The sequence below is a fragment of the Chanodichthys erythropterus genome, chromosome 9, assembly GCF_024489055.1.
Source record: "Chanodichthys erythropterus isolate Z2021 chromosome 9, ASM2448905v1, whole genome shotgun sequence".
NCBI classification, from domain to species: Eukaryota; Metazoa; Chordata; class Actinopteri; order Cypriniformes; family Xenocyprididae; genus Chanodichthys; species Chanodichthys erythropterus.
The window spans coordinates 2,041,815-2,057,230 of NC_090229.1; the positions used below are offsets into that span (position 1 = coordinate 2,041,815).

The 15,416-nt window shown below is 41.5% G+C and overlaps 1 protein-coding gene across 3 annotated transcripts in view; it reads right to left on the reverse strand.

The window, feature by feature from the left end:
• Positions 1–1,442: 1,442 nt before the first annotated feature.
• trim36 (tripartite motif containing 36) overlaps positions 1,443–15,416 on the reverse strand; it is a 16,594-nt gene continuing 2,620 nt past the window's right edge. For 2 of the 3 annotated variants that reach the window (XM_067394184.1, XM_067394185.1), the window contains exons 3-10: positions 11,987–12,330; positions 11,766–11,912; positions 9,221–9,316; positions 8,829–9,082; positions 8,194–8,315; positions 5,747–6,049; positions 5,260–5,557; positions 1,443–3,276 (exon numbers count right to left, since the gene is read on the reverse strand). In XM_067394184.1, coding sequence (XP_067250285.1) covers positions 2,925–3,276; positions 5,260–5,557; positions 5,747–6,049; positions 8,194–8,315; positions 8,829–9,082; positions 9,221–9,316; positions 11,766–11,912; positions 11,987–12,330 — 1,916 coding nt within the window. In that variant the 3' untranslated portion in view covers positions 1,443–2,924. Of the gene's footprint in view, positions 3,277–5,259; positions 5,558–5,746; positions 6,050–8,193; positions 8,316–8,828; positions 9,083–9,220; positions 9,317–11,765; positions 11,913–11,986; positions 12,331–14,276; positions 14,357–15,416 lie in introns of those variants that run through there. The other variant, XM_067394186.1, reaches the window with a different exon arrangement.

A 15,416-nucleotide genomic window follows, 5' to 3' on the forward strand; every position in this document is an offset into this window, starting at 1 on the left:
TTTTTCCTATTTAAAACTTGACTCTTCTGTAGTTAAATCGTGTACTAAGACCGACAGAAAATTAAAAGTTGTGATTTTCTAGGCTGATATGGCTAGGAACTATACTCTCATTCAGGCGTAATAATCAAGGAACTTTGCTGCTGTTCCATGGCTGCAGCAGTGCGATGATATTACGCAGCGCCCTTGAGCCCCTGCTTTCACAGGGAACGTGCCTTGCAACCATGGAGACGTTTGTGAGAGACGCTGCGTAATATCATTGCTCTGCTGCACCCATGATACGGCAGCAAAGTTCCTCTTTCTTAACTATTTGATAAATTCATGTTTTCTCTTGATCATAAGCATGTCCCGAAACATCAGGTCATTCGGTGCAACTGCTATAAAACATGGAAAATACTGTAATATTTTAAAAACTTGTACTAAATATAAAATGTTTGATCGTCCTTTTGATAGCTAGTTATATCAGCCTGTTAGCATTGTTTGAAAATATCGTTATTCGGTAAAACCAAAATATTGGTTAAAATTTTGTCTGAAATCTTGTAAAAAAAAAAATGACAAAAGCAGTGTTAATTTATTATAAAAACCACATAATCTCACATTAACGAACTACACTCACGTGATCAGCAGCAGCACGTCGTCAACTGGAAAAAAAACACTAGACTGATTCATCTTAAAATATAAATTATTTTACATTACACAAGATTACCATTACTTAGCAGATATTTTCATACGACAATAGCTTTGCTTTGTGAGACAGAACGACGCAAAAATTAAACCAATTTAAGAACAAATTCATTCTCATCTTATTTACACTATTATCTATTCAAACCTGGACAGCCACTTTTCTTTTTTTTTTTGTAGTTGTTTTTTATTCTTTCTACAGCCTGAGAGACTCTTCTGTAGGCTTTCATTTATTTATATTTCATCATCAGAATATATTCATCAGTCATAGCAGGGCCTTAACCACCATAGACAGAGATAATAATTAGAAATGGCCAAAATGTTCCCCCAAATATTTGATGCTGCTCTCCATTATGCACCACTTTGTTTTTTAAGATGACAAAACAGCGTTCAACATTAATATGCAGTGTTGCAAACTACTCACCATTTTTATGAAAATTTCAGTTTTGAATAGAAAACATTATATTATTTGATTATTATGAAATTATTTATGTAATTCATAAACTGAATGTAACAAGACAAGAAACAAAAATATTATTTTTAAATATAAAAATATATATATTATTTGCAAATAGTTTGAATTGATTACCTAATATAGACCTGGAATGTTTACAGATCTTATTTCTTTTTCGTTATCCCCTTTAAAATCCCTTTTTAATCATTGAATTCCTTTAATTTTGTTATTTAAACAGTTCTTATGGGGTGAAAGAAACAACAGGACTGATACAGATCCTAAAAGGACATTCATTTATTTAATACAAAAGCCCACAGTACATTAAAAATAACAGCAGGTGACAGAGACAGATCCTTGTGTCCATTAAAGCATCGTACAGCGCCACCTGTCTTCTACATGATATTGCACCTGCATCAAGCTCAGTGGCTGACATGCTTTAAAGTGCCTCAGTACCGCACACGACACACCGCAACGATTACAGACCCAGTTTAACATGTACAAGAAACTGGCAAAACATTTGGTTACAGGCTTCCAAAACACACACGTTCTGTGACATGACACACCTGAAACAAGTGAACCAGTGCATTAACTCCTCATCGAACCCAACAAAATAAACCGCTCCGATAGTGAGTGTGTGAAAAAGTGAAAATTAAATCATACAGCAACTAAAAAACCCTGAAAGAAAACTGTGGAATTGCACACACGGCACACTAGTCCTTCTGGAAAAACCACTGATTTCATACATTAACACACTTTTTAAAATGATCACAAACAGGTAAAAGCTTAATCTAATCGTCTAAAGAAGACAAGTTTCCTTTTATGCGCTCACAATGTACCAAAATGATTAGCATGAGATTTTACAGACAAGATAAAGAGGGAAATAACTCACAGAATAACACACTAATCAAGTAGTAGGACGCGTCCCTAAAATGCTCCAACATGTTTATATCCTCCTCAGAAGAATACGAATCAAATCACAAGACTTGTGCAGCACAACTACATGATAAACTACAAGAACCAGCGTCACTCAGAGGTAGGTGGTGCCTGCAGAATCACTCCAATATCCCAGCAGGAGTCAGTCCAATCCCTTTCTAGCCTGTAATCTGCCCAATGAAGCGACGAGCCTGCGATTATTCAGTAAGGCCATATTAGTCCAGTCAAGACATTTGCCTTGGCAATTATAGTGCATACAGTAAGTACATTTAAGGTGTTCAGGTCTGTCTCATAGAATCATATTTAGGTTCTGTTTGATCAGCACCGGATTGATTCAGAGGCTACATTTCGTTTAAAGGTGTTTCATGCGTTTCATAAAACTCACAATCATATCTACATGATATTCTAGGACAGACTTATTTGTTTTTATTTATTCTCAAACATTTATAAGTTTTGCAGGTGCTGCTACAGTAAAAGAAAACAGTGCACAATCAGTAGTGAATTCTTGTGTTCAAATCATCCTTAAGCTCATTAACTGCGTGTAAACGGTGGTAATTAATTAACAGTATCAGTGCACATTGTTCAGAAAGTGACATTGTGAGGCCTTGCATTATATTTCGGTGTATTAAGGTGCCCTGCGTGAAACCTGATGGTCTGTGTGAAACTTCCGCTCGGCTGATGTCATTGAAGGCACGTAGGCACTCGAGATCGGATTTGGCTCTTGAACCAGATTCACTTGTATAATTGGACAGCGACACGCCCCCGGCCGACCCACACGACGAGCTACTGAGGAACTCAAGAGAACTACACAGAACACTAACAGACACCAATATTCCGGGACGCCCCAAAACGGGATCCCTCACATGTAGGACAGCCGCTTGGCTGTGATGAACTCTTCCAGATGGACCGCCCCCCCGCCCAAGAGTCCGAACGCAGGGTACATGGTGCCAGAACAGTCCACCTGTCTTTCGTACAGGCAGCGCATGCTGTCGGCATCGTAGAAAAACACCCGTCCGGCGTCGTAGTCCAGGCAGACTCCGATCCTCTGCGGCGCGGGCAGGACGCGGCTGCCGTGCTCCCCCGAGGCGGCGCTGGCGGAGGCTTTGGGGATGAAGAGACGGCCCATGCCGATGGTGACCAGCGTGAAGGGCTGCGATACCTCGAAACAGGTGTCCTCGCTGCCGCTGTCGTGCCCGCTGTCATGGTCGTACCTGCGTGCAAAGAACAGGGACAGAAAATGTTGGGGAGAACTTTACAAACTGTAATGAGAGCAATCAGTGTTGATGTGCTTAAATGGCACCTATAATGCTCCTTTCACAAGACGTAATAAAGTCTCTGGTGTCTCCAGAATGTGTGTGTGAAGCTTCAGCTCAAAATCCCCCACAGATCATTTATTATAGCTTGTCAAATTTGCCTCTATTTGGGCGTGAGCAAAAACACGGCGTTTTTGTGTGCCCCTTTAAATGCAAATGAGCTCCGCTTTCCGGAAGAGGGCGGAGCTTTAACAGCTCAAGAACAACAAAGCTGGAGAATCTCACGCAGCCAAAATGAGGAAAGTGTTCAGCCTTACATTGTTCAAACCGGAGTCGACACTGATGGAGAGACTCAGGAAGAAGTTACAACTTTTAGACGTTTCTGAATGGTTAGTGGATAAATTGATGTAGTTGCTGTGGAGTTGATTCAACTCATCCACTAGCATGTGCCGTCATGTTCATCTTTTGTGCTAATCCAGTGTTGAAGAGGCTATACGCACGGTTACTTCCTGGTTGTGGTTAAGCCAGCTCGGGCGTTTCCGGTGAACTGTCAGCTGTTCATTCTGTAGTCGCTGTACATCAACACAAAACCATCAATGGTTGACTTTTTAATGTTGTATTCATATTTTAATGCAGTTATCACATTTACCTAATTTGCCAATAAACCAGTTTTATTGATTGCAATAAAGACGAAGCTATTGGGAGCGTTTAAAAACACCGTGTCTGTAATTAGACACACACTTCAGCACTTCAAATGATATTTTTAATGTGATGACCACAAACATTATTTGTTCATCCTTCTGAGATTGTCCCCATTGTAAACCCGAACGTTTCAAAATGTAGGAAATTCAACATTTGATAGAAAACACTTATTTAAAAAATAAGACAATAATAATAATTACTTTAACCAGCAGGTGGCAGCAAAGTAGCATTTATTTGCGCATATATCAGCCATTTCCTTTAAGTTTTTCACTTCGTTTTTGACTAAATATTAAACATAAAATAACTAGGTTTAAAAAAATTGTCAATGTGAAGTATGAAATATTAAAAAAAATCTTAATAAAAACTTTTCTTGTGAATAAATTACACAGAAATCGGACACAGACTTTCCCTTATAATCAGTCAGAGCAGCACAAGATCAGTGATTTCAGCACACTTGTCAAAACACACATTTTATTCAATTAATCTGACTAAAGTGCACAATAAATATTCAATTTTTGAAGCTTTTTTTCACATAAAAGTGAAAACTGATGGTCGAATTGAATTTAGTCGAGGAGGAACAGAGTCCATTGACCCTCGTTTGTGAAGCAGTCTGGTGTAAAATGATTTGGGCAAATATATAACACTTTACCGACTTTAAGAGGAGGGGAAATCTGGAACCGCGTGTTTTGAGAGACTGTTTATGATTTATGGGTATTATAAAAAAGGAGTGGGTGGATTTTCCATCATAGGCTTGTTGGTACACACACTGTTCAAACACCTTATAAAAGTGAGTTTTGCATAATAGAGCCCCTTTAAGATGAATCATTTGTAAGTCTCTTTGGATAAAAGTGTCTACTGAATGAATGTGTGTGTGTGTGTGTGTGTGTGTGTGTGTGTGTGTGTGTGTGTGTGTGTGTGTGTGTGTGTGTGTGTGTGTGTGTGTGTGTGCTTTTGTTTATATTACATTGTGGGGACCAAATGTCCCCATGATGTAATATAAACCTGAGTTCACCTACATCGTGGGGACCAGCCAGCGGTCCCCACAATGTAAATGGGTTTATAAATCATATAGAATGAGTTTTTGTGAAAAAGTAAAAGTTTGCACAGTTTCCTGTGAGGGTTAGGTTTAGGGGTAGGGGGATAGAATGTACAGTTTGTTCAGTGTAAAATGCATTGAAGTCTATGGAAAGTCCCCACAATTCACAAAAACAAACATGTGTGTGTGTGTGTGTGTCTCACCGGGGGCTGCTGGTGTCACGAGGGTTGTGGAACCACTCTGTTAGTTTGCAGTCAGATGCCACTCCGACCTTCACCATATAGGAATCGGGCTCCACACGGAAAGCCCAGTAATGGCGGCCGTGAGAGATGCCCGTATCACCGATGATGTAGTCGAGACATATGTAACTTCCCGTCTGGACGCGCTCTGCGGCCAAGAGGAAACTCATCCCCGCCATGCTCTCCACAGAGTCCCGGCGTTTGCTCAGCTGCAGCCGCTCCGCGCTGAATCCACACTTCTCATTAAACAGGAAGCCAAACACTGGAGGGACACAATTCATCAGTCACAGATCTCAATCAATGGCTGTTTGACTAATAGAGCCTTTCAGATTTAATCAACATCAGCAGGAACTTCGCTGCAGCGTCTGATAAATGGAGCAACGCAACGATGAACACGTGTGTGTGTGTGTGTGTGTGTGTGTGTGAGATGATCTGGCCCGGAGCGTTTTACCTGGAGCCGGAGGCGTGTGGAAGGTCACCTCAGGACTGCAGGGGCTGAACAGGCCGTTACGGCAGCTCTTCACTCTGAAGGCGTAACGACAGTCGCCGGCCAGATCCGACACCACTGTGCTGGAGCCGTACACGCGTTCGGTCACCATCCAGCGCGATTCCTCCTCCTCATCCTCTCCGCCCAGCTTCCTGAACTCCACAATATGATGATCTGTGGGCAGCGAGTCTTCAGACAGACGCCAGTGGATCAGACCCTCGTTGTAAACGCGGCAGCGAGAAAGGTCAATCACAGGAGGTTCAGGAGCTGATGGGAAACAGATGAACAGCATTTCAGTTATTCACAAGCATCCACACGTCACTGTCACATGATGTGAAACTGCTGGAATAAAGACGGATGAACAACATGTTTCTGTCATTCTTGTTTGTCATGTGACTCTCAGGGAATATATACAACACGAGTCTGCAGTTTTTTACTATTTTCTATATAAGCAACTTTTTTAAAAGAAAAAACAAGCATTTGTTCATGTTCACGAGAGGACGGCACAATAGAAGGTTGTGCTGCCAGAAGAATAATATAAACTCCCTCTAAAAACAACTCACAATTAACTGGACCTTCAGATGATTATATTTACACAACAGAAGAAGTGACGTGACACAAGGTCGAGATGAATCTCAGAGTCACTAAAGAGCTAGGGCTGGGTAAAAAAAAAAAATTGATTTCTCAATTTTAATCGATTCTCATTTTTATGAACCGATATTGATTCTTAAATCCCAAGAATCGATTAGTCTAGTCTGTTTTCAGTTGATGAATGAGCAGAATATGTAGCTCCTCCCATCCAATAAATCACAATAATCTGTTACTTTTGATATGAAGCAAAGTCTTAGATTTCAAATGACGTCCATCTTATTATGAGATTCAGAAAATAAATAGCGTTTTGGCGCCGTTTAATGTGGCGTGACGGATCGCTTTAGCGCCTCAGTTAAAGAGAAGCATGTGATCATCCTCTCCTCCGCTTTAATACCAGTTACAGCGAAATAAACATGAACATCTGAAGGTATGTTAAAATATACAGTACAACTTACTGAAATCCGTATCATGTCTCGTGTAATCGCTCAATCAGTGCTTCAACCTCAATAAAACAGCTTCAATGTCACGTGACGTCACATTTACCTCAGAAAAACACATTCAGTGACCATAAACTCATTAGTCAGCTAGAAAAGTGACTCTAGAAAGATAAATATAGCTATGCACCGTTACATATTCATTATAATCTTTAATGTTCTTCAATATTTAATGCATGTTTGAATAAATCAGCCTCGATTTAAATGTTTTTATTTCAAAAAAACGAATTGGAGTAGAAATATGATTATGTAATTCTGAACTTTATTTATAATAATAACATCATTGAGTGTAATTTAAGTGTTTGTATATAAATAAGTTAATTTAACCTTCAATATTATTATAGTAGCACCAGCTGACTGATTTATTAATTTGCCATGTGCTGAAACTGAAATACTACATCCAAAATAATCCATATTGAATCTAATCAAATATTAATCGAACTGTGAAAATTGTGTCAATACCCAGCCCTAATAAGAGCTGCTGTGAACCGGTTTAAAGTGTGGCATCATCCTGCCGTCACACAGTCCTATTATTGTTCCTCTAAGAAAGACCTTAAACCCTTCCAACCGCGAGACACACGTGACCCAAGGACGGAGCTGCGCTGCTCACCGTGGAAACGGGGCCCGTCACTGCCAGTTAGTCTGCCAAGAGCCCGGGCACGGCGCCCGAAAGCTTCTCCGTGAATAACAAGCTATTGATCCAAACAGGAGCCGCATTAAGCCGGACAGAGGAGACCATGAGACGGCAGAACCAGAAAATCTGGCAGGGAAAAAAAACGTTGAGTGGAAGACGAGAGAATCTGTTGCACTGCAGACTGAAGATTTAAGTGCATGGCTGAGTTTTGCCTCGTCAGCAATCACATTAGACGGCTGCCGTGATAAAGATTACAGCCAACAGGAGCATTAGTGCCGATCAATATGTTTCTCAGAGGAAAGTGCCTTCGTTTCTGCGGTCAGCAAGTGAGCATTTCCTCCGTTTACAGAGGAAACTTAAGGTAAAAGCGCTGCAGAGCTGCCATCATCTAAACAAAGATAAAATCCTCCAGATGGTGGAACTGCTAATTATGATAAAGCCGCAGGACTGACCTGAGCTCAAGGACGAGTGTGCCATGAATAAACACACAATAAAACCCAATCATTCACCTCTGACCCTGTAATGATGTGCAGAATGTTCCACTCAAACTGGGTTTAACATCCTGTCAGCGTCGGCCAGGTGTTACACAAGACTCTCTCATTGACTTCGTGAAGCCTGTAAAGGGATTACTGTGCTAAAGAGCTTCTGCTAACGGAGCGACGGCGGGTGAAAGTGTTGATCTTCATTCTTACCGCCACCGAAGCTGAGCTCCTTCAGCAAGATCTCCTCCTTCGACGTGTCCAACACGAACTCATCAAACGACGGGGTCGCCAAGGGCTGGAAGGTCTTCAGGGACTCTGTGGCTTTCTGAATCCTGTTCAAAACAACAACAATGAAGGTCATTCACATCGCATTAACACTACATTTACAAGACATACAGCAAAAAAGAAGAGGAACAATGTCGTTCATTCTCTGCTACAGGAGAGGAAGAATCAACACGATTTATTACCGTGAAGCTGCTTTGAAACAATTGGTATTGTGTAAAGCGCTGAAGAAATAAACGAGACTGGACAGAGTCCATCCGGACCAGGATGATCTAATGAGTCGATACGCTGTTTCCGATTCGCCACATTATATTATAGCTGCTATTAATGAGTGAGGGTTTGTGGGAAAGTGAAAGTCAAAGCTGCTTTGTGGACTAATAGAGATCAGTTATCAGGATTACAGCGACTGTACCGTGAACCTTGAGGTTTAAATCTGGAAACACAAGCCAGTGGATTACAGACACGTGGCCGAATCGCAAGACGCTCAACTAGTGGTCACTAATCAGCTTCTGTCAGCAAGACCCTAAAATTAGTGCGAGACAAACCAGCCTGGAGACACAAACCTGACGTGCAGCAGTTTGGCTGTCTGAACGAAGCAGGACTGGTCGGTCTCCTTCAGCACTTCCTGTGCGTATCCCACGAGGCCGCTGTTCTCCAGCATGCCCTGATACTCCTCCACCTGACCCCGGAGCCGGTCCACACGCAGGTTCCTGGACTGCTCGATGGACCTCAACATCTCGGTCTTTCTCTCTTGAAGGGTCTCGAAGAGCCGCTCAAAGTGTTCGTTGGCTCGTCTCTCTGCGAGCTGCCCGTTTTCCTGCGTTCACGAGAAGCTTGTGAGACGATCGTGCAAAAATACTGACGTGCACAGAGAAGGGTGTGTGATACGGAGAATATATCATACAAAAATGAGTTTCTGGAAGCTCAACCAATCAGGATCAAGCAGGCGTCTTACCTCTGTGTGATTGATCAACACCTCCAGTTCAGAAATCTGAGTCCTCACTTGGTCTTCTTTGCTAATTAAGTAATGGATACTCTTCGATAGCTTCTCCTGTTGACAGAAAAAAGTCGAGCCCATTAGAGCACAGTGGAAACATCGACCTCCCGCATGATTTCCGCACAGCGAGAGACACACAATACAGCTCTAGTGGCGTGATCCGCACAGAACATCATAAGATGGAAACGATCACATTAAAAATGGATGAGTCACAGCTCTTGTTTACAGTCGTCTAATATTTCTGACTCAGCAGACGCCGGCGGAGCCTCTTAATCACGGTCCCTCGCAGGAAATCTATTCACCAGAAACACGATAGCGCTCGTTTTCAGCTCCGGCAGATACAGGAATACTTTAAAGGGGTCGTGAATTGAGAAATCAAAACTTCCTTGACCTTTTGGCATATAAGTAAAGGTCATTCATTAAACAAACAAAACAAAACAAAAAACCTGAAACCAAACGACCAGATCTAGATATAATGATCATCACTTTTCAGGATTAGTTGATCTCAGCAGCTGAAATAGTAAAAACATAGTAAAGGTTTTCAAAAGAGTGACACTTCTTATTATTAGGGCTGTCAATTTAATGTGTTAGTTGGATTAATTAATTACGGTGAAAATTATTAAGGCATTTAATGTACTTGCCCCCCAGCCCAGACCTGGGTAGGTCATGAGACATTTCATAGAGTTGATTGATGCTGAATCTGATGCGGGGCAACAGCTCACTGCGTGATGGAGCATATGCAATGAGTCAGAATGTCCCTAAAATTCAAGATATGGTGCGAAAATGCCGTTTGAGTTTTTGACTCATATTTACATCATGCAGTTAAGCAATCTCACATGAGTAAGGAGCGCAGCAGCTATCACATGTGCCGTTTTTCTGTCCAGAATAACACAACTGCAAATGCGATACACTAATTTTATACAACAGTTCAATAAATAAGAAGTTAATGTTGTGTTATTTTAGACACAATATTGTCCGTTTTGCTCAATTTTTTTGCCAAAGAAAATATAATAAAGCAGAACTGTTCTGCGTTTTGAACAAATCGGTCGGACCAATGATTCAATGACTCATTTATAAAGAGAACCATTTACTTCACTCCTGAATGAATCAGCTGTTTGAACGAATCAAATGAATGAATTAATGACTCAATGACTTTAACGCCACCTACTGGCTGTTTTATTTTCTTAGAGTATAATTTCTTTTTTTCTTTTTTTAATTTCCGTATTTTCACATTAAAGGTATAGTTCACCCAAAAATGAGAATTTAGTCATCATTTACTCAACCTCATGGTCCAGAAGTTTCTGTGTAATACACTTTGTTGAATCACATAAAATATTTCTTTCTGAAGCTTTTATTTTATAATGTCTATTTGATGCTTTACACAGTGATTTCAAATTATTTTTGACGGTAATTTTTCAGCCAAATTTGATGTGCGATTAATGATATTAATTAATCACCACATCATGTAATTAATTAGATAAAAAATTAAACAGTTCAATTGAGAGGACTAAAATCAGGGTGGAAAATGACCATTTATTTCTAAATTATGACCGTTTTTAATGTAAAAATCCTTCTAATATTATAAGTGCAGCTTAGGAAACATTATAAATAATAAAAATAATAATGCAGTTCATGAGCTCTTATGAGCAGAGTTAGGAAAAGTTACTTATAAAAGTAATGTGTTACAATATTGCATTACTCCCTAAAAAAGTAAGTAATTGTGTTACTTAATTTCTTTTTATGAAAAATAACTAAGTGTTACATTACTTTTGTGTTACTTTTTCTCACCTGGGCTGGGCTTGTTTGTTTGTTTTTTTTAATAACAAAAAAAAGTTCTATTTTTGGCAAATGTAAATGCTCTTTCACGGCTAAACTGAAGTGAATAAGCCTCAGGCTGAAGGAAATGCAAATTCACACCTGTACAGAGAGAACAGGACAAAAAACCTTTCAGCTGTTCTGCCATTCAAAGTTCAACACACTTCAGCAATAAATATTTTTTAAAAAAGAAACACAAATGTGCTGTTTATCTAAAGTCTTTTTTGCTTATTAGTACAGTTGAAGTGGATCACTGAAGGTCAGCAGAAAAGTTCATAAAGTATATTTGTGTAATTTAATATTTAATTATTGCAGGTTTGGGTAATATTCTGAGATTGCATTTAATTGTTTTATTAATTTTGAGTGATTCTGAATCCGTTTTGTTTTTTTTTGCAAGTGAGATGAATAAATGCTCACATTTAGTCTAGAACTACAACACCATCATGATCACCGATGAAGATGTGGAGAGAAATCCATCAACAAATGGAAAAACAAAGAAGCTTGTGTTACTTATTTGAAAAAGATAACTCAGATATTTTGTTGTAAATTTAAAAGTAATGCATTAGTTTACTAGTTATTTTAAAAAAGTAATCCGATTACATAACCGGAGGTACTTGTAATGCGTCACCCCAGCACTGATGATGAAGGACAGGCCGATGTTCAGTGGCGGGTCTTTAACCGGACGTACCTTGAGGATCTTGTAGGCGCTGCTCATGGAAGTGACTTTGTGATTAGCGTGAGATCCGCCAAGCTTGCAAAGATGACACACGGGACGCCGACACACCTCGCAGTACATGTTGACCTTCTCCATCTCGTGTTCGGGACACATCAACACCTAGAGACGACGGATTACATCCGATTAGTATATTTCTGGAGAGGAGGGTCAGATTAGGGGTTGATCTCTCGTACCTTCGGTCTGAAGTTGGTGGTGGGTCCCACGTACTCATGCTGGGCTTTCGGCGTTCCCCACGGGTGGTTCATCTTGAAGCACTCGTTGCAGTAGCTGGCCTTGCAGTCCATGCAGCTCTTGGTGGCCTCCTGAGCGGGCGGTTTGCACACGTTGCACATGATGGCGACGGCCGCGCGGGCCGCCTGACGGTATCGCTCCACGATGCTCTCCAGCGTGAAGTTCCGGAAGAGCATACTGATCCCTCGCTCCCCAAGATCAATGTCATGCTGACACCCCGGACACGGGAAGGTGGTGACGCGGGGAGTGACAGAGGAACGCCTCCATCCGGGAGAAGATATGGACCCTGATTCAACACGTGAAACCGGTCAGATGAAAGTGACGACACTCTCTCTCACACACACACACACACACACACACACACACACACACAGATGCACGCGCACACACACACACACACACACACACACAGATGCACGCGCACACACACACACACACACACACACACACACACACACACACACACTCAATGAAGCACTATCAAATAAGGTCAGACACAGTGGAGAGACTCAGAGAGAAAGTGAAACAGCACAACAGCAGACAGTGATCTGGACAAGAGAAACTTCAAATGGGTCAAAAATGCAAATTAACCACAAAACTGAATGACAGACATGATTATAAGGAATTTCACAGTGATGAATGAGATCGAGGTCACGGTTTTTAAAGCTGCAGTGTGTCATTTCTGTCAAACAGAACTGCAAAGATGATGAAATATCATTTTCTGACAGGTTGGTCAGTAATTGGTCAGTCAAACACAACATGACCAAACCCACATGACTAGCAGATGTTGGTCTGCTCAAACAAACAGAACAATGTCATGAAAGAGTCACAGTGTTTCGCCAATTAGTGATGCATCATTATTCAAAGAATCTTGGCTGGAACCAAACCAGTATTTCTGGACAGTTAAATCTGTTTTTAATGATTACTTGTTCTTCCTTCAGGTGGTGTTACTAATCTAACATCTGGACTCCAACAACAACTTTTGCAATATTGTATAATACTTTAGAATACAGAAGATTTTTTCCTCACTTCAACAGAAAAGGAGGCAGAACAAGCTTCATTTACGGTCTGTTTAGCGCAAGATGTTGTGCTCGACAGAATCTGCAGGTAAACAAGCTTTAATAAAGAGGACCGATAACGCTCCTTTCTCAAGATGTAATAAAGTCTCTGGCGTCTCCAGAATGTGTGTGTGAAGTTTCAGATTAAAATCCCCCACAGATCATTTATTATAGCTTGTCAAATTTGGGCGTGAGCAAAAACACACAGTTTTTGTGTGTGTCCCTTTAAATGCAAATGAGCTGCTGCTCCAGAAGAGGGCGGAGCTTTAACAGCTCAACAGCAACAAAGCTGGAGAATCTCACGCAGCCAAAATGAGGAAAGTGTTCAGCCTTACATTGTTCAAACCGGAGTCGACACTGATGGAGAGACTCAGGAAGAAGTTACAACTTTTAGACGTTTCTGAATGGTTAGTGGATAAATTGATGTAGTTGCTGTGGAGTTGATTCAACTCATCCACTAGCATGTGCCGTCATGTTCATCTTTTGTGTGGAATTGATCCTCGTTTGTGAAGCAGTCCGGCGTAAAATGACGGCATTTACAAAAACAACTCTTCCTCTTCTCTAAAGCAGCCCAACATGGCCCCGCCCCCTTTGTTGTGTGTTCTCGGGGGCGGGGTTTATGTAAATGTTAGGGTTTGTGATGTCACTAACCCGGGAAGAAGCGCATTGTCCTTAAAAAGCGATTTCTGTAAAAGAAAATATCTCTCTTTGCATTGAACTTTGAGTGTCGTAACTTTGCAGATGTTGTTTATGATCAAACAGCAACATTACACACTAACTAAAGTTAGTCAAATCATAATCAACCACCTCTTTAATGCTGTGACCTCATTACCGTCAACATACGGTATCTGTCCCAGAGATCAGATCAATACACACTGCAGCTTTAAAGCAGCACGAAGCCTCTCTCTCCCGTCTGTCCAGGTCAGTTCTACTTCACAGGCAGGAAGATCATTTCAGGGTGAAAGAATCACTTCTCCAGCAAGCATTAGAAACACAGAACATCCAAACAAACACTGAATGAAGAGAACGTCAGCAGAGACACTCGTGCAGCACAGATGGAGAGAAGCGACGCATGCGGACGATGAAGATGAAGATGATGAGCGGAGACGAGCATCTGAACGAGCGCCGGGTCAGATCAGGGATGGGAGTGTGCATGATAAAATAAAGCGTGTACTTAGGCCGTGAGTGTGCTGCGCCGCTCGGGGAGGGGAGGCTGCAGCAAGGCATGCTGGGACCTGATGCTGCCGCAATGAGACTCAGTGCAGAGGGGGAAAAAAAAAAAACGCTCAGACCAGAAACAGCCTCTACTAAACCACACATCAGTGATGACGGCGGTGACGGAGTGTTAATCGGTTAGTCGTGAGAGAAGCGTTTGACGCAGAAGGGTAGAGCGGGTTCACTCATTTATCACGTGACGAGACGTTATTTAACAACTGCCTGATTCAAGCTCACTGCTGTCTAGAAGAAAAAATGTCTCAATATTGTCTCTCAGCAGGAGACAAACGCTGGGAACCGCGGCGCTCTGGGATTCCTGTGCTCCTCCACGGCAACGACGCGCCGTCTCTCGGTTCTCACGCTCTCAGACGCGCTGCGGAGGTTCGGTACGGGCGGCGTCCGTCTACACGCTCGCGGCGGGCGAGAGAACGAGCACACAGGGTTCTAGAGACACTCACTCACTACAGCTAATTAGATCACATAACCCACATCTACCTCTCCCTCCAAACGACCTCCTCAGTGAGGCTGCAGGCAACAGAGAGAAGAGTGAGACAAGACTAACAATGATTAAACGTGAACAGAAGTGGAGTGAAACCTGATTCACAACCAATGACTGTACGAACATGAAAACAGCATCACATTTCTTGTGGGGGAAAAACTGCAATGAAAGCCTGAGGAGAGATGAGACACTGAAACAGCAGTGACCGAACCTCCTGAACCACTCCTGCGTCTGAACGACACCAGTTATTGTGTCATGATCACAAAACATAATGGAGTTCGTGTCATTAAAGGGTTAGTTCAGCCGAAAATGATCATTCTCTCATTAATTACTCACCTTAAGTTCTTTGTTCATCTTCAGAACACAAATTAAGATATTGTTGATGAAATCCGAGACGTTTATTATGACTCAATATCTATAATCAACACTTTCAATGTACTAAAGGTATCGTTAAAACAGTCATGTGACTGCAGTGGTTCAACCTTAATGTTATGAAGAGATGAGAATAACGGCATTCTGACGTAAACACGGAAGTTTCACTGTGTTACTGCGTCACCTGCGTAAGATAATGTCAGAAGAGAAGAGATTGTTGAATAAAGT